The sequence below is a fragment of the Platalea leucorodia genome, assembly GCF_965183815.1.
Source record: "Platalea leucorodia genome assembly, chromosome: 23".
NCBI classification, from domain to species: Eukaryota; Metazoa; Chordata; class Aves; order Pelecaniformes; family Threskiornithidae; genus Platalea; species Platalea leucorodia.
In genome coordinates this window covers 835,439-859,360 of record NC_138845.1, presented here as the reverse complement: position 1 = coordinate 859,360, position 23,922 = coordinate 835,439, and the positions used below count along the sequence as shown (strand labels likewise).

The window sequence follows — 23,922 nt, the reverse complement described above, 5'->3', positions numbered from 1 at the left end:
TTACTAGCAAAAGTTTTGGATTCACTAACATGCATGTGCCATTGTTATGGGAGCAAATGTGGTATTCCCTGAAGAGAAAGGGCCTTACGTGAAACCAGACAGTTATACTTAACTCTGTTTTTTAACTGGAGGGTGTAACAGGCCAGTGCACTGCCCTGTCCCACCAGTAACACCTCTGAATTTCATTTCTGGCACTTTGGGCTCTGGGGAGGGGACAGCTGTGGCAGTTAATAGCAGCAAACAGTTCATTCATGGGTGTGTGTTAAAAAGGGGCACTCATGCTCCAGTGCATGGAAAGTTACTGTCCTGAACCATCACGTGCTGCACATTGCTTCTGGTGACAGGAAAGACTTGAGTACCATCCTAAGGCTGGGATCACAACTCAGCTTAGAATGGCCAAAAGAAGAACGGGACGTCAGAAGAGGTCATACCTTGGCTCTTTTTCTGGCATGTCCGTGACTTGAAGTTCGCCTCTGTGGAGAAAGGAAAGAGAAGGCAAGAAGCTTAATCTGAATGTGTACGCAGTAAATGGTATTTGCCGTGCAAAGGAGCACAACACTGAGCGTGTAAAATGACTCTGAAGAAAATCTCCACCTGACGGCAATGGAAGCATGTGCAAATAGGAAGACCTGGAGAACTGTCCTGTCAGGCCCCAGGCGGGCAAAAGCTGCTTAAGAAACTTCAGGTGGATTAGACCCAGTTCCTCTGTTTCTGACAGAACCAGCACAACTGTGGGATCACAGGGCATACAGGTAGAGGTGCGTAACACTTCTCAGTGGGAAAACTAGAAGTCTTCTACCATTCCTGGGACACAAAGGGGATTCTAACTCAGTGGATCTTGAGAGAGACACACTGCTGCTCTGATTTAAGAGGTTGTCTGTTATCCCTACCTTGTAAAAAAACCTTTCCCCATTCCACACTACAAAGTGACCAAAGTCAGGCTCTTTCTGAGCTACACTGGTGTCTGCCCATGCAGTGGTTGAACAAATCTGGCACCAGCTACCAGCTTTAAAAGCAGAAGCATTCAGCAGGTTGTTGAGGGTGGGCATCTCTTCAAGCTCAACACTAAGCCGAAAGCACATGTGACAGGAGAGCAAGAGTAGCAGGAATGAGTCCCAGCACCCTCCAAATGATGCTTGCACAGATTTTTTTTTTTCCTTGCTGAAATGAAATCCCAAAACATTCACTTCCTATTTGGGCATTTTTAACAGCAGCAAAGGAATGGCCAAGGACCATTCCTGAAACCAAGCTCTCCCTGGGATGCCTTCACTTCACGTTAAGTCCTTAACTGATCCTTAGGTCAAAGAAAGGAATAAGATGGAGGCAACAGCCATGGGACTAAAACCTGGGGACTGAGCACAAGTGCCCCCAGGAGCATACCAGTCTCATTTTCCCCTGGGCTCAAAGATTATTTAAATTATTTCACTCTGAGCAAAACAGATTCAGCTAAAGAGAAAGAGAGCAGCCTGTGAACAACAGAGTCTGTACAGCATGGTATCCCCTTGTGAGGTGGTAGCACAGGCTTAGGCCCCTTTCAGAAGGGATAGCAACTAGCTTGTGTTTGCCACGTATAAGGAGAGGGCCCAGCTCTGCAAGCTGGTAGAAGGGACTACCCACTTTGTCTGCACACTTACCTGAGATTCCTGGCGCACGCTGACCTCCTCCCCCCCATCCTTCTCCACCTCCTCCTTGCTTGGTGACCTGGATACATATTTGGTTTTGTTCACAGATTCCTCAACCACCTTTTTTTCAGACTCCTTCATTATTTCCAGAGACTCCTGTGTTGTGTTGCTGTTTGACATCTTCAGAGCCCTACAACGGAGCAATGGGCACCTGCCAGAAGAGGTGACAGAATGGGTAGAAGGGAGTCAGGGGGTGGAGAGGGTTTCTATCTACCTGGAACACAAACTCTTGCACATATTGGTTGTAACTTCCCTGTAACTGATCTTGTGTACAAAGACCCCAAACCAAGCACTCCAATGACAGCCCACCCCTTGGATGCAGCCCTTTGCAGCACCTGGCTCAAGGGGACCTTGCAGGAGCTCCATGATTCTCACCAGCACTGTGGAGATACTAGCAGGGTTAAACAAAGCCTCTGAGATATACAGAGGTCCCCAGTGCAGGCATTCTGCCCTCTAACTTCTTTGATGTGAGGGAGAGACCGAGGGTAGTCCTAATGCTAGCAAACATCCAGAGACAGGGAATTCAGCAGGTGAAATAAACTCAAGCAGCCAGAGGAGTGTGCTCTACCCCAGGACAAACAACAAAAAAATCTGCAATTTTTCCCCAAATACCAGCCCAGTCCTTCTTGCAATTAGTCAAATCTTCAGTGAGAAAACAGCCTCGTACCCAAGACATTGCTCTGGTTATTTCTGTGAAATAATGGAACCCCTGCTATCTTCTCTCTAGCTGCCTATGGTTAGATACTTCAGGAAAAGTGGGAGTCAAACAATAACGGTCAAATTACAGCTTAAGACAAAAAAAAAATGCTTCCTGACAAAGTTGTGTTCCTTTTGATTAGCAAGAACACAGGCAGCCCACAGAGCCCGAGACCACCTCTGAATTAGAGCGAATCTAGACAGGGCAGCAACATGTGCCTCAGTCTGCTGACAGTCTTAAACAGGAGCAATGAACATGTCACATATCCATCCATTAAATTAAGTGTTAATTCCAAACCAATTGTCAGCCCTCTCAGCTAACTCAAAGCAGGCCTCTTTGAGCTTGAGGGAGGGCTAAACGAGCTTTTGTAGGGCTGCAGAGGGATTCTGGTACTGAGAAACACGTTTGTGGAGACACTGCCTGCACAGAACCCAATGTTTGTCCGATGACAAATGAGGAGGCTGGATAAAGGCAGAAGAAAAGGAAGGCCCATTGAGACAAGTTTCCAAAAAGAAAAGGGGAAGCCAAAATTTGAGAGAGGCTCAAACAAAAGGCATGGGCACTGGAAAACACAGCTGATGTTTAACAACTTGTTTTATTAATTACTTTGGCAGAACACGGCTGAGAGAGAGTCAGATCTCACAGAGATTTGTCGACTCTTGGCTCTGCACGGGAACTGCTAATATTCATTAACTAATTCAACCTCATTCCCCTTTAATTTGTGGGGCTGCTGAACATAAAACATGTATTTGACTCTTATTGCAGCTACGGGAATCAGTTCCAGATACAGAAAGCGAGAGAGCGCAATCAACTGGTTCTAGTTCATGGATTCTTACAGGGATTTCCGACAAACTTGATACGACATCCAGGGCAGATGCCCTATTGTGAATGAAAAACACTGTGTGTTACAGGCAAACCCCTGTGTCAGGGCTGCTGCCAGAGAAATCACAGTACCATGCAGCAAGTGTGCCTGGGAGATGCCACCGCTGCACTGGATCCAAGCAAGAGGATGGGACAGGACGCTTACTGACAAAAGGAGGAAGCTATGGTCACCTTAGCTTTCCTTCACACCTATCATCGCCTATTCTAGACTCACGATGAGCTTTCCCCCAGCAATAAGACTCACTGCTGTCAGTTCAGAGTCACAGATGGGAGAACCAGGAAAGGAAAAAGTTACTTAACTCAAGGCCTTTATGAGTAAGCAGCACCTTGAGATTGTGTGGGAAATACCCCTGTTGATCCCAGAAAATTCATGGAAAAAGGGTGCAGGGAAAGCAAAAAAAGCTGGCACGGATGAAGCTGATAAGGCTGCACTGTCTGATTTATGCACAGGAACCAGTATGTTTCAAGACAGACACATGTATCCGTAGGAGATTGACTGTGGATGCTATGGATTGATATAGGCAAGCGGATACATCCCAGCACTGTATGAAAACAAGGTATTTCTCACTAGAGAGGACTGCTGGAAGATCCCAGCCACTGTTGACATGTGTTCATTCTGGAGCAGGAAGGCTACAATAAACCCACTGTTAATTCCATAAGCAACTTCTTACGTAGCACACCTGAAAGCGGTAAGACGAGGACACGAGGGGCCAGAAGGCTTTCTTTTCACCTGAGGGGCAATACTGAACACACATAACTGGGCAAGGTCCCCATGGCCACTGCAGCGCTGAGCCAGGCTCCTTCAGCCCGGCATCGTTCCGCTGTACCAAGGCAGGTTGTCCCACAACCAAACAGCTGCCATCGATAACTTTTTACAGAAAAGGAAATGGAGAGCAGTCTGCTGTTGATGTTAGCCTTGCAAACACCTCTCCCTTCTGCCCGCTAACTATTTCCAAGCATGTACGCGGCCTCAAATGCCAGGTGGAGGAGAGGGCGAGAGCACCTCAATCTGCTATTCTGAATGCTAATCAGTGCGGATCCTTGCACTGCACAGATCACTTGCTGCTCCCTACCCCTTCCTGGCACAGTCCCCTGGGACAGTGTGCAGCACCACAGACAGTCCCATTGGCAGGCATCTCCTGGAGCACCCCTGCAGGAAGCAGCTTCCCTTGGGAATCACTGAGGCATCCATCCTCCAGCTGCAAGGGTCTATTCTTCATCCCAGCAGGCTGGGTATCCAGCAGTTGCCAACAGGAACCGCAGTCGAGCTCCCAAGTTTATAGCAAGCATACTGCATGGGGTGGTGAGCCCCCACATGAGGGAGTCGTGCTCTGCTGCGATGCCTCCGACAGGAACTAGGTCAGAAAAGGAAAAGGGAACACTTGCTTGATTTGCATACCAGCCTCCTTAGTGGGAGTCTGGATTATGCAGGAAGTAAAGCTGGTAAACTCTGCCTCTCCCCTCCCCAAAATGTTCCACGCTGTAGGAAACTGTTCCAGCCTTGTGTCTAGGCCAGGGGCCTGGGCCAGGGGGAACTTCTACACCAAAATAAAGGAGCAGGTTTTGTACAGCTGATTCTCTTTGCAACAGCCACCCTATAGCAAGTTTTTACCCCCAAGCCAAGCACCTCAATTAAATTTGAGAAGGGTAACGGGATCTTTTCTCATCATACTGCAGTGTAACTTTGGCATCACAAGGCGAATATCATCAGTTTTCCCTCTCATCTTCCAGAAAAGACGACTCAGAGCCACTAAATTGACACTTGTAGGCTGCCCCCTCCTGATAAAGCTTCCGTCCCTGACAGCAGTTCTCCAGGATATTTCCCTGCACATGAAGTTCAACGCAGATATGTGCACTGCTAGTGCTTCTCAACAGTGATGCTTTCGAGAGGAGGTTTCCTTTCTGTATGAATGAATCAGCCCTGCTCTCCCAGGACAGACGTGGGATGCAGTGAGGGGGTGGCAGACACGATCTGCTGTGACAGACAGCGGCTTGCAGAGAAAGTGGAAGTTCAGAGGACTTGGTGGGGTGGCTGGGACTGAGCTGTGTCTTGCCAGGGAGATGAAAAGATTACATAGATGCAACATTAGGGAAGCCACAAAATCTGTGTCAGAAAAGAGAACAACAGAGCAACAGAAGGGGGGTAAGCTGCCATTGATTTTTTGGTTTGGATCTGGAGGCTGGCAAAGTGAACAGGCCAGTCAAGGCAGTGACAGTGTGAACACTTTGTGCATGCTGGCCAAGGGCCAGGTGAAGGGGTAGCCAGGACAGATTTACATCCTCCTCTTCATCCTGAAGGGGAACATTGAATTCCACCTCTGCTGCCTTCTTGCTATGTGCAATTTGCAGCCGCCAACCCATAACAATGCAGGCAGCAGCTGGTCCTGGTTTGGCAGGGAATAAAAGCAAGGAACTTCTGCATTTACAGTTAGGATGGATCCAGCAGCAAATCTGGGAAAGGCAGGAAGCCTACTGCTAAATACCATCTCTTCCTGGCCTTGTTTCTCAGAGTACAGACACGCTCCTGTGAGCTAAATGAGGGTGCAAAGGAGACATATGGCTGCTTGGCTGTAGCAGCCTACATGCACGCTCCTGTGTTGCAATAGCATAGAGGTATCTGAGGTAGCTCGTCTCACCATGCAAGAGAGTTAAGCTACCTCTCAGTTTCCAGGGGGAAAGGAAACAAGTGTGAGCAGGCTCCACTTCGTCAGTGCCTGTCCAAGCCATGACCGTAGGAACAAGTTTGCATGTTTACAACCTTCTTGACCAGGCTTCACGATTTGCTTCAAAGACAAGAATCTTGACTCACTTCCCCTCGATCTCCTCCCTTGGTTATTAACCAATTCTTTATTTTTTTGCTTTCTGAGACTCACTCCAAAAGGCATTCAACAGGGCAGAGTAAAAATCTTATCAGACTCAGCCCAGGTCATCAATGTTAATGGAACAGAGTTTTCACTACAGAGAAGGCTGCACAGCCTCGCTGCCAAGAAGAAACCCTGACATAGCGATAACAACAGCGGCTTTCTCCATCCTCAGGCTGGTTATAAAATATAAAGAAAGCATACTTAGAAACAAAATATATCCAATCGCATGCTAAGCAGAATTAAAGTGCTCTGAGGGCTCAGAAATAAACATCCTGAGGCTGGTGATTCACTGGTGGGCAGGACAGTCCCCACCACGTTGCTCCGATGGATGATCAAAGTCAATTCTGAGCACTGAGAGGAGGACTGGGCAGGAAGAGCTGGCCCAGTCCAAGGGAGGTTTGCTGGTGCAACTGGTAATTAAAATCGAGCCAGCCTGTAAGAGGTAAGGGGGAAAGCAGTGGTCTTTTCCCAGCATCTGTGTGTTTCACTTCACCCCTCTGTGTAAGGCTTTAGTATTAGCATCATATATCACTGAGTAAGTACCTCCTGCAAGGTTAAATGATGATGCTCTCACGAACAATTTGCCCATTGGCTTGCAGGTCAGCCAATCGGAATCACAGCTCCATGGCAACAGCCTCTATCACTAGGAGCAACCAGACAAGTTTGGGGGGTGATTTAGATTCCCCCTCCTCGCTCCCCTTCCTGAGCAGAGTGTCTGTTGTAGGAAAAGGTTTTCACAGGAAAAAGTGGAGGTGGTGAGGTGGAGAGTGTGCTGCAAATTCAAGACATTAAAGCCTCCTCGGTTCTACTAAGTCAGGCAGCGCAGCGCTCCCTCTCTGCGCCAAGGGATATTCAGAGAGGCTTTTGTCTTCTCCTTTTCTGCCACCGCACGGCAGCTGGTAAAATTTTTGCTGTATTAAAGTACACCTACCAGATGCAACAAGAGGCTGTAAGGAAAGGCTTTGCTAGTAGGACCAACAAAGGCCACGTAGCTCCTGAAACATCTCCCTCCTACGCTCCATTTGTGCTCCCAGCCTTCTCTGCAAAATGTAAGCTGCCTGCACCAACACTGCTGATTGGGGCATCCCCAGCATCCTATAAAAAGTCTGCAGCCTCAGCTTGACAATAAACAGGTAGAGAGCCTTTCAAGCACACTCCTTTTCCCTCCTGCTGGAGAAAACAGCTCCCTATCAGAGGTAACAGCTCTAGCTAGAACAAGAGCCTGGTTCAGTGAGAAAGCTCTGAAAATTTACTCAGGAACGCTCATAAGCTGCAACTGTCTCAACCAATGAAGCAACCTCTCCCAAATTCTCTCCGTTGCTTTTTTTTTATCATCAGTTGAAGAGAGGGGTTTAATTCCTCACTACCATAGTTCCTACAAAACCTAGAGGGAAAAAAAAAAAAAAACCCACAACAAAAAACACAACCAAAACCAGGAGGCCAAATGTATTTGACTGCACAGTGCATAGGCTCCCAGTGCTTAGTCATTGCTTTAAATCTTAATCTCCACCCCCACATTACATCAAAGAGGTGAAGTTATGATGCAGATGGAAGGGTTTGACTTCAGGTGGAAAGGGGGGAAATAACCTTATATGAACAAGGAGACAGGAAATGCAGGTGAGATAGGAAGCCCTTTAAGTTAATTCGGAAGAATATCAGGAGGTCTCCAACATGTCCCTCCCAAATAATTCCAAGGAAGGTAATTAACCAGTTAAATAGCCTTCACCCACAGCTGAGGAAAGCCCCCATATCAAGCTCTGCTTCACATTTGCTGAGTAAATGGCTGCAGCAGCTTAAGGTGCTAACGGCTCTCCTGGCTGTTCACGTAACATCTGGGCTGTAAGGCCAGGCTGCTACAAGAGAATCCCTTCAGAAGGACCCATCTCTGCACCTCAGCAGAGCCACTGCCCACTTGGTTTTGAGGGGCTTAAGCTCCGGGGCTATCAGGCCCTGGGAAGAGGTCAGTGTCTGCAACAGCCTAGCTGTGGTGGCCATGGCTCGTCTCTGCATCTCTGGCTGAATGTAAGAACTGGAGCCTGGAGAAGAGATATAATCCTAGAGCTCTTCTTCATTTCAAATACCTTTAAAAAGGCTGTTCACTAGTACAGGTGCAGTCAGCCCTGTTAAATGGCACAATAGCCAGAAGGTGTGTTACGGGAAACATCTGAATTATCACCATGGCAGTAGTTCTCAGTTATGTGGTACATGCATGGGTTTCATTGTGTAGAACATCTCAAACCACAAAATAATTTCGGGGCGGGGGGGGGGGGGGAAATCAGTTATTTTGTTACCTCCCTCAATCAATGCAAGCACTAAAATCAGGATAGGCGTCAACTTGCTGTTACTGTACTCCAAGAGTGTGACACAACTGGCGTCAGGACTGCCAAAATCATCTTCATGTGAGACAGAGGAATCAAACGTGCCAGAACAATAAAGGTGCATTGGCATCTGAGGAAAAAGAGAATCAAAAAGATACAGCATGCTTTGCCCATGGGCTTCGAAAAGCCAAACTTTAATAGCCTGCCATTTCCACCTGGATGCAGCTCAGGGTTTCTATCCAGAATGCTGCTCTCACAGCTGAGTCTGGCCCCTTGGAAGGCAGTAAGCAGGACACACTCTAGTACCAGGGCCTTTCCAGCACTGCCTCAGGAAGGACGTGTCGACGCTGAAGACTCATTGCATATTTGACAAATGGCATTCTCATGAGCAGGTTGCCACCTCCCCAGGGCAGGTTCACTTCCCTCACCTTTGTGAATTACCTGCTCTATCTAGGGATCTTAGTTCATCACAATAACAGGCAGCACCACAGTCCCTAGGCAGGCATGGAAGCAATAAGAACGCAGCAGGGCTTCCCTTGCCAAAGCCTTTGGGACCACATCACCCTGGGGATGGGTAAACAACTACATTACTGCAGTCTGAGAGTTGTTATTAAAACAACACATCTTGCCTAGACACAATGGAGTAGTTTGCACTGAAAATTAGTATTTCAGCAGAAGATAAAACAAAAAGCACCACTTAAATGAAAACACATGAGGCAGAGCAGCTGTTGTGAAGGGAACACACAGCAGAGGTAGTTGCCTGCCATGCAGATGAGCTCCAGGCAGGAGGAGGGTTCTACTACACGAATTCCATTGCACCAAACAAGCAGGAAAACATCGCTTTAACTCAAGTCATGGTTGTTTTTCATTTCATCATCAATACGAGAACAAGACCCTCATACAGGATCAGAAGAAGAACATCTGGGCCTAAGACAGAAACTTCATCAGATCTTGTACGGTAAGCAACGCAGTGGCCTAGGCAGCACATGGAAGGCAGAAGTCCTTTTAGGAGTGGAAAAGGTGTTCATTCTTCCCTGTGAGGGAAGGAAACAGAAGATGCTGTTGAACCATGTCTGAAACATGAATGTGTCCAGCCACCTACCCAATGCCTCCACAGGCTCTGCAGGGGATTCTGCAGTTTTTAATCTGGTGTCTGTTGTGTTGAGATCTGGCCTCCTGTGGAAGGAAAAGCTCACAGTAGAACCCTTTACACTTGCCTCAGGATAGAAAAATTAAAAGCAGAACAATTAATTTCTTTCTCCCTCCAGATTCCAGATGTTCCCACTCGAGACAGGTCTTTACTTCTTGCCCCAAAGGCCATACTGTTCTTTTTGTGCAACTTAAATTACTAGCTTTCACATCAGAGGTGGCTGAATTTCAGTAGCAAAGGAGATAACTTCCATTCATAACAGAACCCTGATCTTTCAGAATGGGAGAAAGTGTCAAACCAAGGAAGGATTCCCTACTACAGTTAAGAGGGTATCCCAGCATGTCCTGCCACCCCCAGGTGTAATGCTTGGAAACATCCTTGCCACATGAACCAACATAGAGGGGAGAAATGACATGTCAATGAAGTAACACAGATTCTGTTTATTTGCCAGGAATACAAAGGTGGCCATGTCCACTGCACCATCCAGTCAGCTCCCATCACCAAGTCAGCTGAGGGACTCAGGGGCTCACAACCAAAGGAAAACAGCAAAATGGCAAAGGAAGAATGTGTTGGGCTTTTTGCCTATACATGAAAACTGCTAACTGGGTGTACTCGCAGCAGGAACAGTTGCCATATGCCTGACAGGAAACTTCACTGTAGAGTCGACCGACGTGTTCAGAGAATCCAGCTTGACTGCCTGCATGTTCAGGTCCTTTCATTTTATTCCCAAAGCAGCCTATATGCTATGCAAGATCAGAGCTCCCATCTCATTTCTCCTGTGAAAAGTTGACAACACAGAAAGAAGGCAATCACTGGATTCGGGCATCCTGGGGATCTCCTGGGGAAGATAATTCAGTTCAGCACCAAAGCCAGAGACTGTAAAGATCCCTAGATCCCACTGAAAGCCTCCTCCCCACCCCGACTAGGCATACTGCTCGCCTTTTGATGCATGTTTCCTTTTTATATGCACTGAGTGGAGAAAATGGTGTGTGGAAAGAGGTGTCACATGAAGATGCAAGTAAGCAATCATGACAAATCGTTAGAAATCAGTTTAAAATAATGCCTCTGTTATTGACTGTTACGGCACCGTGCACTGGAATAGCTTTTATCTTCAAGTGACCTGACAAGAAAAGCAGAATGGAGTTCTGTTTGCAGTGCCTGCTCAACATCGACAGTGGAGCCTCATCCATCTCACCACTGAGGCGCCTTGATACTAGCTCTTTGCAAGAGAGTTTACTTGCACTTCAAGCCCTCTAGTGCCCTAGCTGGAAACACCAGACTCAATCAGCGACCTAGTACATTCTTTGCTGCTCTATGGCACTTCTGGGTACAAAAATCTCTTAAGCGCTTTGAACTGGATGGGTAAACTTTTCTTACATCTATTTTGCAGGCGTGGAAAAGGAGATGCAGAGAATTGCTGCTACAGTTATTAGATGCCCACAGCCCTACATGCCTCCCAGAAGCTGAGACGGACAGACAGGACAATGCTGGGAGAAAGGAACCTATTGCGCAAACACCACAGGAGGGTTTGCAAAGAAAGAGAGTTCAAATGATACTGAAAAAAGTGGGTTTAAACAGTCTCAGGCTTAGAATTTCTCTTAGCCTGAAGTCCACAGCAATAGCAGCCATCTTCAGTCCTTCTACTCTCCCCTCTGTTAGTCTAAGGGGATATTATTTGTTTGATGTTAAAAACAAACAAAACAAAACAGCAATGCTGTTCTCTTTTCCTTTTATTTTGTCGCTTGGCCTCACTGCATCTTCCAACCCTCTCACCCCTTGTTTACAAAATCTGGGGAAGGAGGAAAAAAAAAAAAAAAAAAAAAAACAACAAACACAACCACAACAAACCAAAACCCAGCCAATAGTTAAAAAGTGAAAGGATCACAGAAGCCATCAATATAAACAGTTCTTGGGAAGGGCTCATGTTCAGTCCAAACATAGCACTGTAAATTTTTGTGGACAGTTCCTCTGAGGGTCCCTAGGTAGAACGGTGGGAGAAAGAAAAGATAAATCTGAAATGACAATCTTCACATCAGAGCTCCCTTCTCCATTTCACACTGATTTTCCTTACCCCATCACGAGCTATTCCTGTATTCATCTGAAGACCAGGGAACTGCTCTCGTGACGTCAAAGCAGTTTCCCAGCAACAATTAATGAGGGCTGTCCACCACAGGGGTTTCCTGAAAAGCTAGCAAGGAATTATCCACCTACTTTCTACAGTGTCAAGATGCAATAGGACAGCATTGAACAGGAACTCCTGTTAACCCTTCCATGGCTCAGAGGAAAACCCTGGCACAGTTCCCACTGAGAGATGTCCTAATTCTTTCAGAGAACCCCAAGCAGAATTCCTTCCACCTGAACCCATCCATAATGAAATACCACATCAGGTAGGAGACACCTGCAGATACAGAGGTGGCAACCATGCTCAGGAAAAATGCATGACATTAGAAATAGCTCTTATCCTCTTGCTGGCACACTTCTCTTGTGCCGTGCCTGCGCCAGTCAGAAGCATAAACACAAACATTAAAAAGCTGGCTGAGAGAGCAAGGTACTCTCCAGTCCAGCTTACCATTCCTGAGCTGACCTAGGCTGGCAAAGCAGATCCTCAAACTTTACTAATCAGATCCAAAGCATTCCAGCTCCTGGCAAACCTCCTTGGGAGGAAGGCAAAAAGTAGGGCTGCTACCTATAAGCCCCTTTCTGTTTTCAAGGCTGATGCTCCTGCTTCTCACCATGCTGGCAGAGGATACTGAGCCACTTGACACACTAAGTAGCCAAGGGGTATATAGAGCAAATACAAGACACTGTGGCAGTTTTCCAGGTGGGATCCAGAAATTGATTTGATCATTGAACAAAGCAGGGAGTGACGCTTAAAAGAAAAAATTCAACTTCATCTTTTGGCTGCCAGCTGCAAAAGCTGGACTTGACAGTGAAGGGGAAGTCTGAAGAGTGGGTAAAGTATTCCCCTTCCCACTCTCCCACAGCCTTCAGCAAGATGAACTCAGCCTTCACCTGCTGAAGTGCTCACCATTCATTGCAGCAGCTGTTGCTGCTGTCTGCAGATCCTCAAGCCACAGGTGATGCTTCCAGTTTAAATAAGCATTTTAAGACATGCAGGGAAAGGAAACAGGTCCAATGCACCTGAACAAAGATCCTGCGGTACGATAACTGGCTAATACCTCAAGCCCAAGAAAACCAGCTCCTAGCACTAAATCTCAAAGGAAGGGAGCATCATTTCCAGTATCTTATTTTTTAGGCAAGACTGGATGAGGAACATGTGTGAGAAGGAGGTAAAGGCAATCCAAACTCCTGATTCCACTAAAACCGAACACAATTAAGTTATACGTTTAAAATAATATATATGTGAACACAAATATAGTCCTATAGAACACCAAATGGCATAAGCTAACCTGAAAACGTCATATGGCACATAGCCAATTAACTAGTCAACATTTCTCATCAACTAGCCAGCTTCAAACAAGTAAATCCTTTATAGTATAGCCCAGCAGAAGAGCAGGGAGTATTTTGTCTTTGCAAAATGAGCAGAAACTACCCAGGAGCAAGCAGCATAAACACCAAGCTAAGACACAAGGAGAACCCATGAGACTGTCACGGGGAACTCCTTAATGACATGGAAGAGCACGGTATGCTTAATGGGGATTCCCCTGTCTCCTGTAGGTGCATCCCCAGCATCACAAAAAGAGGAAGAAGAAAGCTCATCTCACACTCCCAAGTCTGGAATGGGATCACAGAGCCACATATTCATTTTAGTACAGCACCATTTTAAATTAACCCCATCAAGCAGCAGAAATCCTGTCACTTACTTACCAGAGATGAATGATGTCAGGTCCCCATCCCTGAAACACTCGCTTGCATTTATACCTATACTGTATTTTGCACGGTGGGGGTACGGGGAGAGGAAAAGAAAAGTCTCTGGTCAATCTTTCTCAAGCCCAAAATAATTGAAGACTTACTCTAAAAATAAACTCACTGTGGTGGTTTTGCACTCTCAGCAGGTCATCTGTTTCCCGATTTCAACGGAGACTTCATTGCCACAACCAGTTCAAGAGGAATTTTGCCAAGATAATATTGCTTCTTAGAAGCCCCCGCCAGCTCTCAACCCTGAATAAAATGCTACCGATCTTTGCTGCTGCTACAGCAAGCTAATTGCTCTGACAAGCAGCTCTGAAGCAAAGCAGAGCCCAGCTGTTCAGAGGGATGTCATAGAGAGCTCTGCCAATAGCCACATGCACACCCCCCTCCTGCTCTCATTCAAATACTTCAATGGAACTGCCTCCGCACAGCCCTGAGAAGGCTTTAAAGACACAGCATCCTTCCCCTGCCAGGCACTGGAGCAACACAAATATAAGTGCAGGAGCAAAGAAGAGATACCACAGTGAAAATCAGCATCTTGCAGAAGAATTCAAGTGCATGGACTACGCTTTGCAGAACGCCCTACACGTGCCAAGGTAGGTTACAGAAAGCCTTGCTTCACTCCTATCATTGTTACCATGTTTCCAAGGGGTCAGTTTGTTAATGGTTTAATTTCAATTAAGTTATTTTTTTCTTGCTCATTTATTAGTGATTAAATACTGACAAAGACAGGAAACAAGAAATGCAAATGGCCCTAGAGAAGTTTTAAACTGCTCACTTGCTTAAATTTTCCCCAGAAAGGGGTTTTCCATCCCAGACCTGGCGACTCTACAGGCGCACAGGCTGTGATCAAGTCTCCTCTCCATATACTAAAGCTTACTCTCAAGCGCACAAGGCAGCCTTGTTGAGCGTTGGGCACAGGCAGACTCCGTGATGGATCACAAGCACATCCTGTCCCTCGCCAGGCTCAGAAGTTGCTTCTTGTTGGATTATGGGGATCTTCTGACTACAGCTCTAAACGCTGATCAACAGCAGGTAGGCATCATTCTTCTGCACCAATGGTTCCTGCTGGGCAGGAGCCCATCCTAGGCAAGGTGCAGCCAGAGCTGAAAAGAGTGCACTCCTGCAGGGCCAGTGCTGACTTCAAACACAATCAGCTCAGTCAGCAGCTGGTCTCGAGGAGGCTCCTTGCTCAGGCTGAGCTCTGGCGGCGCTGGAGCTGGCAGCAGAGCAAGGGGCACCAAGGGCCTCATAGGGCAGCTGTCTAAAGACAAAAAGCTTTGAAGAGAAAGGAGATGAAGATGAGAAGGCAGGATCAGCCTTGGGCTCAAGGAGATGAGGAGGCTGAAGTGAGCCAGTTGCAAAAAGGTTGAGATGCACAACTTTAACTGATAGCATCCACTGCAAATAGCTTAGTGCTGTGCTGGTTAAGCCTCTTCAGGACTTGCCTTTACCACTTTTGCTAAGTTAATATAGTTTCTTCTAAATGATCCCCTGCTACAGCCAAAGAAACAGTCCAATAAAGCTTTTAAAAAGCAAGGAGACAGACAACAGAAACCTGATACATTTCAGCTCCATGACAAACTGAGGTTCAAGTTTGTAAAGGAGCCCTGCTCTGCGAAAGGTTTAAGTTTAAATGGATGCAGGTACTTCTGTCTTAACCTGCTTCAACCACTTCTGAAACAAGCCTGTCATGCCCATGCAGAAAGCAGGTGAATGTTCCTGGCCAGCTGTCCTCCTTCTCCTCCTGCTGAAACTGCTGTGATCCTGGCTGCAGTAAACAGCTCCTGGCTTCTACCCAGAGCAGTACTGACATTTTAAAAGGGGGTCCCGTCGCTAGAGAACTGGAGAGAAAGGAATGACAGAGGGGCAAGACAGACAGGCGGTAATAAGACAAAAGTCACTTGCAATGCTATACCAGTGTTTTCAAGCGGAAGGCCCCAATTAATTGACCCCCACATTGGCTGAATGCAAAGGCTTCATGGATGTTATATGCGATTTCCCCATCAGAAGGTGCAAGGAAGACAGATCCAAAGGATTCAAGTTCCTTTTATGCCTCCTGTTTCTGGCCACTTCAAGTTCTTTCCTCCTAATTCTGCAAAGAACTTTTAAAATGAAGGCGTGCGTCCAAGGAAACTGAACCATGACCTCCCAAGCTCTTTGAGAAACAGTCACTACTGTCTGAGCAGTGCAAGCTTGTAGGATGAGGGCCTTCAGCTGAGCTCACGGGCTCTGCTATGACAGTTTCTCAGTCTGCTTCACCGCAAGCCCCGAGAGGAAGCAAGTGACTGCATTTGCAAGAGCTCCATGGATTGCTCAGCTGGAAGTCAGTCTGGACATTCGTGTCTCCCTGGCAGAAAGCATGTGCTCGGAGTGACTCCCTGTGGCAGCTGAACCCAGCAAAGCTGCAAGATTCAGACAGAGATAAGGTTAACAACTCAGCATCAGGGTTTTCCCCCCTTTTTAACTCATCTATTTTGGGTTTGTTTATTCCTGTCACCTAGCACCTAGGCAGGCCCCTGGAGTTTCAAACCCTGAAGAAGCTCTGGCAGCTATTTTGCAAATGAAGAAACAACAGAAAGGGACAGAGGAGTTCAGGTCCAGGAGCAGCGCTCCAGCATGACTCGCCCGGGCCAAGGATCTATTGCTCCACATAGACAGAGCCTTAAAATCTCCACAAAACCTAGTGAAACTAGCAGAGCTTTGTTTTGCTACGGAGCATCTGTGGTCTGCTGCATTTCAACTCAGGATCATTAAGGGCAGTTGCTGGCACACTCTACTCTGGAGCCCTGCAGTGGCAAGATTAATATTATACAAGGAGGGCACTTTGGATGCTGTTCTTCCTTTCTACTGGGTCTTTCTGTTTTCAAAAGACGCCCAACTGGCAGAGCATGTTAAGCAAGCAAGAACATACAATCAGCCTAGGACCCTCTGTTGAAACCCCACCATCAGTTCTTAACATCAACATTAAAACAGAAAGAAAAGAAGCTCCATAACCTGAGCCTGCAAACCTGATCTCTAGCACTTAGATGCCTGGCATATTGCTCAGCAAGGACAGATTTCTGAGTGAGAAATCCTTCCAGCCGTAGGACACAAGCACCTACACTAGACAGCACAGATGCAGCCTCCTGCAGGCTTGTCCAGCTCTTTCAAAAACCACTGCTCTTTATCACTATGAGTCGGCAGCATTTCATCTTCATGAAGCACGTGTGAGCGAGAGGATTTCCTAAGCTGCGTCTTTCTCCTTAGATGGAGAGACAGTAAATCCTGGGTGGGGGGAGGAGGAGGAGGAGGAGGAGAAGGAAGAGTGAGTCAGTCCCACCAGCAGCCTGGACAAAGCCCTGCAGAGAGGGCTCCCGCCTTTCACACCTGAGAGCCATTTGCTGAGGTATCGCATGTGTGTGTGCGTGCAAGCACACGATGAAACTAGGTCAGTGAAAGCGGGGCACAGAAAAGATGCAGCAACTCCAGGTATTGTCTGTGCTCCCAGCTTGCAGGGAAGCTGCCTATGCCTAACACAGTAATATCGCAGAGCAAACAAAGCAAAAAGCAACAAGACATGTTCCCTGCCTCTCTGGCAGACATGTATCAAATGAGCCTAGGCTCTAATTTGCCCAGCCCAGCTTCTGTTGAGAGAAGACATGTCAATTAGGTTAAGTGGATATAATCCCATCCGAAGGGGGGGGAAGTCACAATTGTGACACCAAACTAGTGGGATGGCACTGGTGCAAACCCCCACCATGAGCCCAGGACTGGGCTCCCCCATGTGACAGCCATGTACCAGGCAGCCTGCATCACACACACACAGCAGCTGAAAAGGGAGAAGAGCATTACCAATGGACTTAAATGCATTCATTTACCCACCCAGACCAGAAAACTGCCTCTCTTCAGAGAGAAAACTTCTGTTTGGGGAAAAAAACCCAAACAAAAGAGCCTGGGACAGACTCCTCCTTGCAGGCAAGTCAAACACCAGCACTCTCGCTTCTGCCAGCCTCAGCCACCACAGCACCATGGGGATAAGGGAGAGAAAGCAATCCTCAAGCAGCTAGAGAACTATATCACGGACTGTTCTTCGGGTCAGAACTGACCTTGCTCATTGCATCCAGCAGCAGGCTGCAAGCTATCATTAATTACTAAAGTGCATAGGAAGAAACACACTCTCCAGACAGCATACACTTCCAAGGACATAATGAGCATGCAGACTGCAGAAGAGATTCAGAGAGCTGGCTGCCTAATGTGACTCAACTTCAGAGTGCTGCCAGATATCCACCAAGCACCTGAGCTAAGGGATCAGCTTGGACAGGGAATGCTCTTAGGCAGACACTATAATAACCACCACACATGGCAAGTCAAAGATCTTCCATAAGTCCTCCAGGCCACAGGCTTGCTTTGTTTTGTTCTGTAGGAGTGTGGGCCGTAGAAAGACTTCTTTGTGTTTGGAGTCAGGAAGTGGGAAGGATGAGAACCGCAGCACATTGCTGCTGGGAGCTACCTACTCTAGCAGGTCCCATGAAAACAACTCCATGAACATCCAGAACCAGAGCAGGCACCCATGGAAAAGCTGGAAGCAGGAAACCAGCAGAATCCCCACAGTTGGAGCTGAAGGAAGGATGTTCTGGTCTTACTCATCCTTTTCCATGGGGCACACAAATGGAAGAGAGGGAAAACAGCCAGGATTCCTCATAGAGACCCTGACCACCTGAAAGATGTTTCCACATAAGGCCTACAACCAGCATGTTTTTCTTATCAGGCCGAAGGTCTCCTCAGAAGAGGCCACAATAAAGGAACAAGGGGTCGATTGAAGGGGGGGGTGGGGTGGGGAAAGTACCTGCACAGTAGAGACTCCACTCTCAAAAGTCATAAGTCAGAGAGTCATGAGGAGGATGACATTCTGAGGAGGACAGAGAAACCCAAGGCCATCAAGAACTCTGTCTGAATGGCTTCTACTACCAGAAAAGAGACAAATTTGGCTTATGCCCAAAGAAGCAAGATCCAAGAGTCAAGCCCTGGCCCACCCTGTCCTCAGCTCACCCTGCTGCTGGGAATCAGTGTCACTCCAAGTGCTGCATGAGCACACACAAAATAAAGGCACTGGCTACTCTTTACACACCCAGGACCTAAAACCAATGTGAGGACAGGGGTGGGGCTCCTGAAATTAAGAGAAATTATACGAGAACCCTTGAAGACACTTACTTGGCCTAAGAGAAAAGAATTCAGAAATTAGATTGTAAGGCAGAATTAGTACTTCTCTTCAGGGCCTAGCAGAAAAAAAGCACACTGCCCTAGATTTGGGTTTCATTGGACTTAAGCTTTTAGCTTAGCAGTAATCACAACTGCATTTTCACAGCACACCGCAGGACGTTGCACTTTTTGGCTGCTCAAAGCCATAGTGCTCATAGCAAGCTGCATCTACTGCACTTTGGCATTTAAAAACATGCACTGCCCAGTCCCTTGCTCAACTGTTAGTGGGACCACCTCACCCTCTAAATTCTACCCCCTTTCAGCCCTCCCCCCACTTTATGCCAAGGACATAAAGGCATAGTAAACGTCATGTCACTAATCAGTCAGCACACAGGAAAGTACACACTTGCTCCATGCCAGTAAGACATTCCCAATGTGGGAGCTGAATGTGGCACTGAGTGAATTTTCTAGTTACAAATGTTTCCGGACTGACTCTGCAGGGGGAAGCAGGCAGAGCTGCCACCTCTGCTCTCCCTGACACCTCCCCTAGCAGCAAAGTGACAGGGCACCTCTTTCCTCCGGCCAGACCCTTCCCTCCTCCCGTTTGACTGAAAGGACAGCAGTCTCCCCAGCTCCATTACGATGAAAGTCCAGAAGCAGCAGGGATGCAGAGTAGCTAAATCCATCAGCTCAGAGGGACAAGACAAAGGCAAAAGAATACAGGAGAGCCAGAAGAAGAGGAGAAAAAAAGAACAGGATAGCAGGAGAAAATATAAATGCTGAGAGACACTCAACGGAGAAAGGGGAAGGGGCAAATTAAGTTTAGTGAGTAGCTGGAAAAACCCTTCAGAGATGAAACCTCTTGCTCCTTTTAGAGGCTGTGCTGCCGTCTGATGGATAAGGATGCCTGCACTGGACATGGCAGGGACGAACAGAGAAGGGTTTTAAATTTAAAAGAAATTACTATTTTCTACTAAGTAAAAATTAAACACCCCCCCCCAACCAAGGAGCTTTGAGTCAACCTCAGCCACACCTACAGTCTCTGACGCTGTCTTCTCCTCTGCACGTGTGTGCACACACACACGTGCATGGAGGTGTCTTTTTCCTAGCTGAAGCCAGTCTCCAGGCAGTAAAAAAGAATTTTTATTTTATTTTCTCTTTTAAGAAGGGACCTTCCATTCAAATCTGGCTCAGCTGAGGATGTGTTATCATGGCAACCACCCCCTCCCTGTCTGTCCTAGCAAGGAGAGTATTAAACACACACAGATCTGAATGATCCTGCACTGGCACGGGCTGCGACCAAGCCCCATCATCCCCTCCAGCCCCTCTCCAAGCTGAGGCTAGTGTGATTTGACATGAACCAAATCTGTCAGTGGCTCAAGACAGACACGTGGGCAGTAATGAGCAGTGGAAAAAACGTAGCACACTCCATTCAGCTCCAAACACTGATAAATAATTCAGGAAGAGAAATGCCGCAATACAGAGCACAGCACGGTTTAAAAATAGAACATGCGCTGATGCCAGAGGAATGGAGGGGAAGGAGAGAAAAGTAGAGAGAGGTGGCATGAACTAAAGCATGTGTGTCAACAAACTGGGCAGCTCATGGATGCTGCAGCAACCTAGCTTTATGTATTGATCCTAGCAGATGTTTATTTGCTTGCCCTTTAAATTGGGAATGCAAACCAATTATTATTATTAACACGGCAACAGCAACCAGGGCTACCCCTTCTGGATCAGAGCCCTGCAGGAAGGCATATACCCAAAAAAAAAGAAACAGCCTCCATGCTGAAGAGCTTGCAGGAAGTATATGGGTGGGAGTATGCACAGCAAGCGTGTACCTGCCCACCCTCCCTGCAAGTGTGGCCATGACTCTGCAGCAGTATGGGCACCAGCTGCCTGGTGTCCAGGGTCAGGTATAGTCCATTACCTGTGTGTCCTGCTCCGGCAGGGAGCACACGTAAGGCTCAGATAATGGAGGCTGAGCTTTGAGGACTTCTTTGGTACAATCTGTATTCTACTGGGGGGGGGTTGTGTGTGTGTGTGTGAAGGTGAAACAAGCGCCAACTGTTTGTAATGGGAAAATTAGAGCTTTTTTCTCTATTCAGCTGTTTTCTTCTAAATCCAGCTACCTTAGACACTTCCACTCATCATTCGTAATATCAATTGCTAGCCAACTGTCCCAACATTTATATCCCACAAAAACAGATGTAATATACAAAAATATATAAATATACTGTACAAGCATCGGCACCCTGTTAGGCAACAACCACAAAGAGCTCAGAAAACTGTTCTCTCTGGATTCCATTGCTTTTCCTGCGTTAATAACTGCATGTTAAAAAAAAAAAAGACACAAACAAACTTAGTGCTAACTTAAAATATTCAACTGTCTGAACAAGTCTGCAATGTAGGTGTCACCTGTATTTTCGTGGTGGAAATTAGGACACAGCAGAAGTGATGTAATTGCGATTAGAAAGGTCATTATCAGATCCAAGAGTTCCTCCTTTCAGATGTATAGCCTAACACATTTCACATTTACTATTAATTACGAAGAAGCCTTGGTCACAGATACAGCCCCTTTATCCCAGTTTGCCATTGGGCTGCTCTAAAGACAAAGATGGTCTTTCCAGGTTTTGCAGAACCTGTGAAAAATACTTTGACAGATGGCTGCTTTTTCCCCTCCTTGCAGTTTCAAAAAATAACACCAGAAAGACACCAATCTCTCCCTGCTTCCTTTTGAAGAAGAGTGATACCAGTTTCCCAAGTACTTGTAAGACAGGAAACTGCTGCTAATAAGAAAATACAGAGTAAATTTTTGATAAGGAAAAATAAAATAAAATACATGTACAGTTCATTAAAAACCTCAAAAATCTATACACAGAAGAAGCTTTCCATAAATTATTGAAGACGTGAGGGAATAAAAGCCAAAAAAAAAAAAAAAAAAAAAAAAGAAAGTAAAAGGCCACTGAAAGGAAGTTCAACAGACAGACCTGATGCCTACTTGTAAGGAACCTCAGTCTTAAAGAGAAAATCATAAACAAGTGGCTCCTTGGGTTTCAGCCAAGATCTCCCAAAAATGTATTTTGCCCTAAATTTGAGCGAAGGTGAACAAAACTGTGTTACTCAGTCTTAATCACTGGAGCACTGCAAGGCAACATCGGCTGCTTCTCTGAAGGGCAATTTTAATGCAAATCTTGCCTAAAACCGAGTACGTTGCCTTCCTGCATTCTCATGTGGTCTTGTTACCTTACTCGACTACTAACGTAGTTTTAACTACATGTTTAACCCAAAATGTGAACTGCTGCTCAGAAGATGCTGAAAAGAGGCTTTAAAGGGAGAAGAAAAAGAAACACAAACTTGTGCTATAGCTGAAAAGCCCATGCTTCAATCAACCAGCTTCTCCATGAGGAGGCCTCCATCTGAGGGAGCTGAGAAGAGGAATCCTCTCAGCTGGGCATCCTGCAAAGCCTCCTGCCTACTTCAGCTGCAGGCAGCCAGGAAGAACCAGTGTCGCTGCAGAACATGCACCTGCATTTACAAAGCAAACACACAACTGCCACATTAGGTCTAATTTTAGGATTTTCCCGGCCTTGCCTCGAAGTTGAGGCTTTCACGGCCCTATTTACATGTTCTACAAGCAGGGGTCACACACTGGCTGGTGTCAGCCTGTTACCGGACACTGTTGAGTAAACAGAACTTGCATGCCTGGCACCGAGTGGCCGTGAGTTATCCACGGAGTGGGTGATGCTGTCTTACAGCCAGTTGCTATTTCTGGAAAGCATGTAATGTTACTTTACAGTACTATGGGAAGATGTAATGAAAGTAGTCCAACCACTGTCTTGGAACCTAGTAATTCTGCAGTTATGAAAAGAATAAATCTAACAACAGCCTCAAAATTTCTAATTTCAAAGTTTTGTACATTTAAAATATTGAAAAGCTCATAATGGGCACCTGAAGTCAATCCCATGTACAATGGACTTTCACATGTTAAAAAGCCATGTATGTCTCAGTCCCAGGTTAGAGCATTGCTCGCTCGAGGTCACAGCAAGCAGCCACTTGTCCTCCCAACCCCCCTCCTGCACCCCCGATGGAGAACTTTCCTGGATTACTTTTAGCCACCAATATTGCTCAAGGGTTTCTCTCTGCAATACATAACCACGCTATTCCCAAACAAGTTGTTACAAAGATGCTTCCTCTCCAAAAATCGCTCTGCAATTTACTAGTCCATTGGATACAAACCTAAAATTATCATAGCGAGTAAGCTTAAGAAACAGACTGTGGCTTACTGAGGCAGAGGGCATGGCAGTGCTATAGGTTTCAGTTCAGGGAAGTTTTTAACTCCAGGCACATGCTATGCCTTTATCGAAGGCTCCTCAGCCAAGGTTGACAGGGACATGCTCAGCTAGGGACATGCTGTTATCAGGATACTTTGGGGGGGAGTGGAAAGGCAGCAAGGGAGAATAAAATTTTTTTTTTTTTTTTAATAATCAAGGCTTATACAATTGTGCTGACCTAATTTGTGTGCATCTCTTACTTGTCCAACTAACATTTCAACACAGCAGCCACTGCGAGGGTACTCTGACAGAACATTTAAAACCTCAAAAAAGCCTTCTGAAAAGAGAACCTATTGATGCTCCCACTAGTGGCAAGACAGAATCACGAGATCAATCCTCAGCACAGAATCCATCCACAAGACATTGATCATTAACAAGCCAGGCTCACCAGTTCTGCTGCTCACTGAACAGTTCATATATTCATATAATTATGTTGGTACAACCCTCAGCATAGAGTCAGTTATAGGCCAGAGGTTTCATTATCCAAGCAGAAGCAGCAGCTCTATCAGATGAAGCACGTTTGTACCAATACAAACACAGCATCAGGCAAGAGGGCAGAATTGCTTTCACTGTACCAGCACAGCAAAGCCACACTGCTTAGGCTGCTAAAATCCCACAGATGCATCACAATTGTGAAAGCTGAGATTTTTGCCAGTACCACTTAGTTTTGGGGAGCTATGCACTGGCGAGACCATGTCTGAAATGCATCCAACACAGAGCATTTCATGTACATCCAGCCAGTGCCAACGAGGTAGACTGCTTCTGTAAACCCCATGTCCCTGTTTAAATGAAGCCAAACAATCTCAGTCCCAGCCTCAGTTTGAAACTGATCTGGGGGAGAGACATGGGGAAGGGCAGCCCCCCTGCTTTTGGGCTATTGTAATTTTAAAGGGAGAAAGCAGCTTTGAGGTTGGAGCAACTGCACCCAGTTGTGGGGGCAGAAC

The 23,922-nt window shown here is 46.5% G+C and overlaps 1 protein-coding gene across 11 annotated transcripts in view; it reads right to left on the bottom strand.

Annotated features, from left to right (window-relative positions):
• The window catches only part of R3HDM2 (R3H domain containing 2), a 61,447-nt gene that overhangs the window by 24,746 nt on the left and 12,779 nt on the right, over window positions 1-23,922 (bottom strand). For 7 of the 11 annotated variants that reach the window (XR_014230419.1, XM_082332538.1, XM_082332537.1 and 4 more), the window contains 2 exons: window positions 1,635-1,833; window positions 432-473 (listed from right to left, as the gene is read on the bottom strand). Coding sequence is in view for 10 of the 11 variants with exons in the window: in XM_082332537.1 (XP_082188663.1) it covers window positions 432-473; window positions 1,635-1,833 (241 nt within the window). In the remaining variant the exon portion in view is untranslated. Of the gene's footprint in view, window positions 1-431; window positions 474-1,634; window positions 1,834-8,416; window positions 8,574-9,545; window positions 9,620-22,001; window positions 22,020-23,922 lie in introns of those variants that run through there. The other 4 variants (XM_082332545.1, XM_082332544.1, XM_082332546.1 and 1 more) reach the window with 4 other exon arrangements.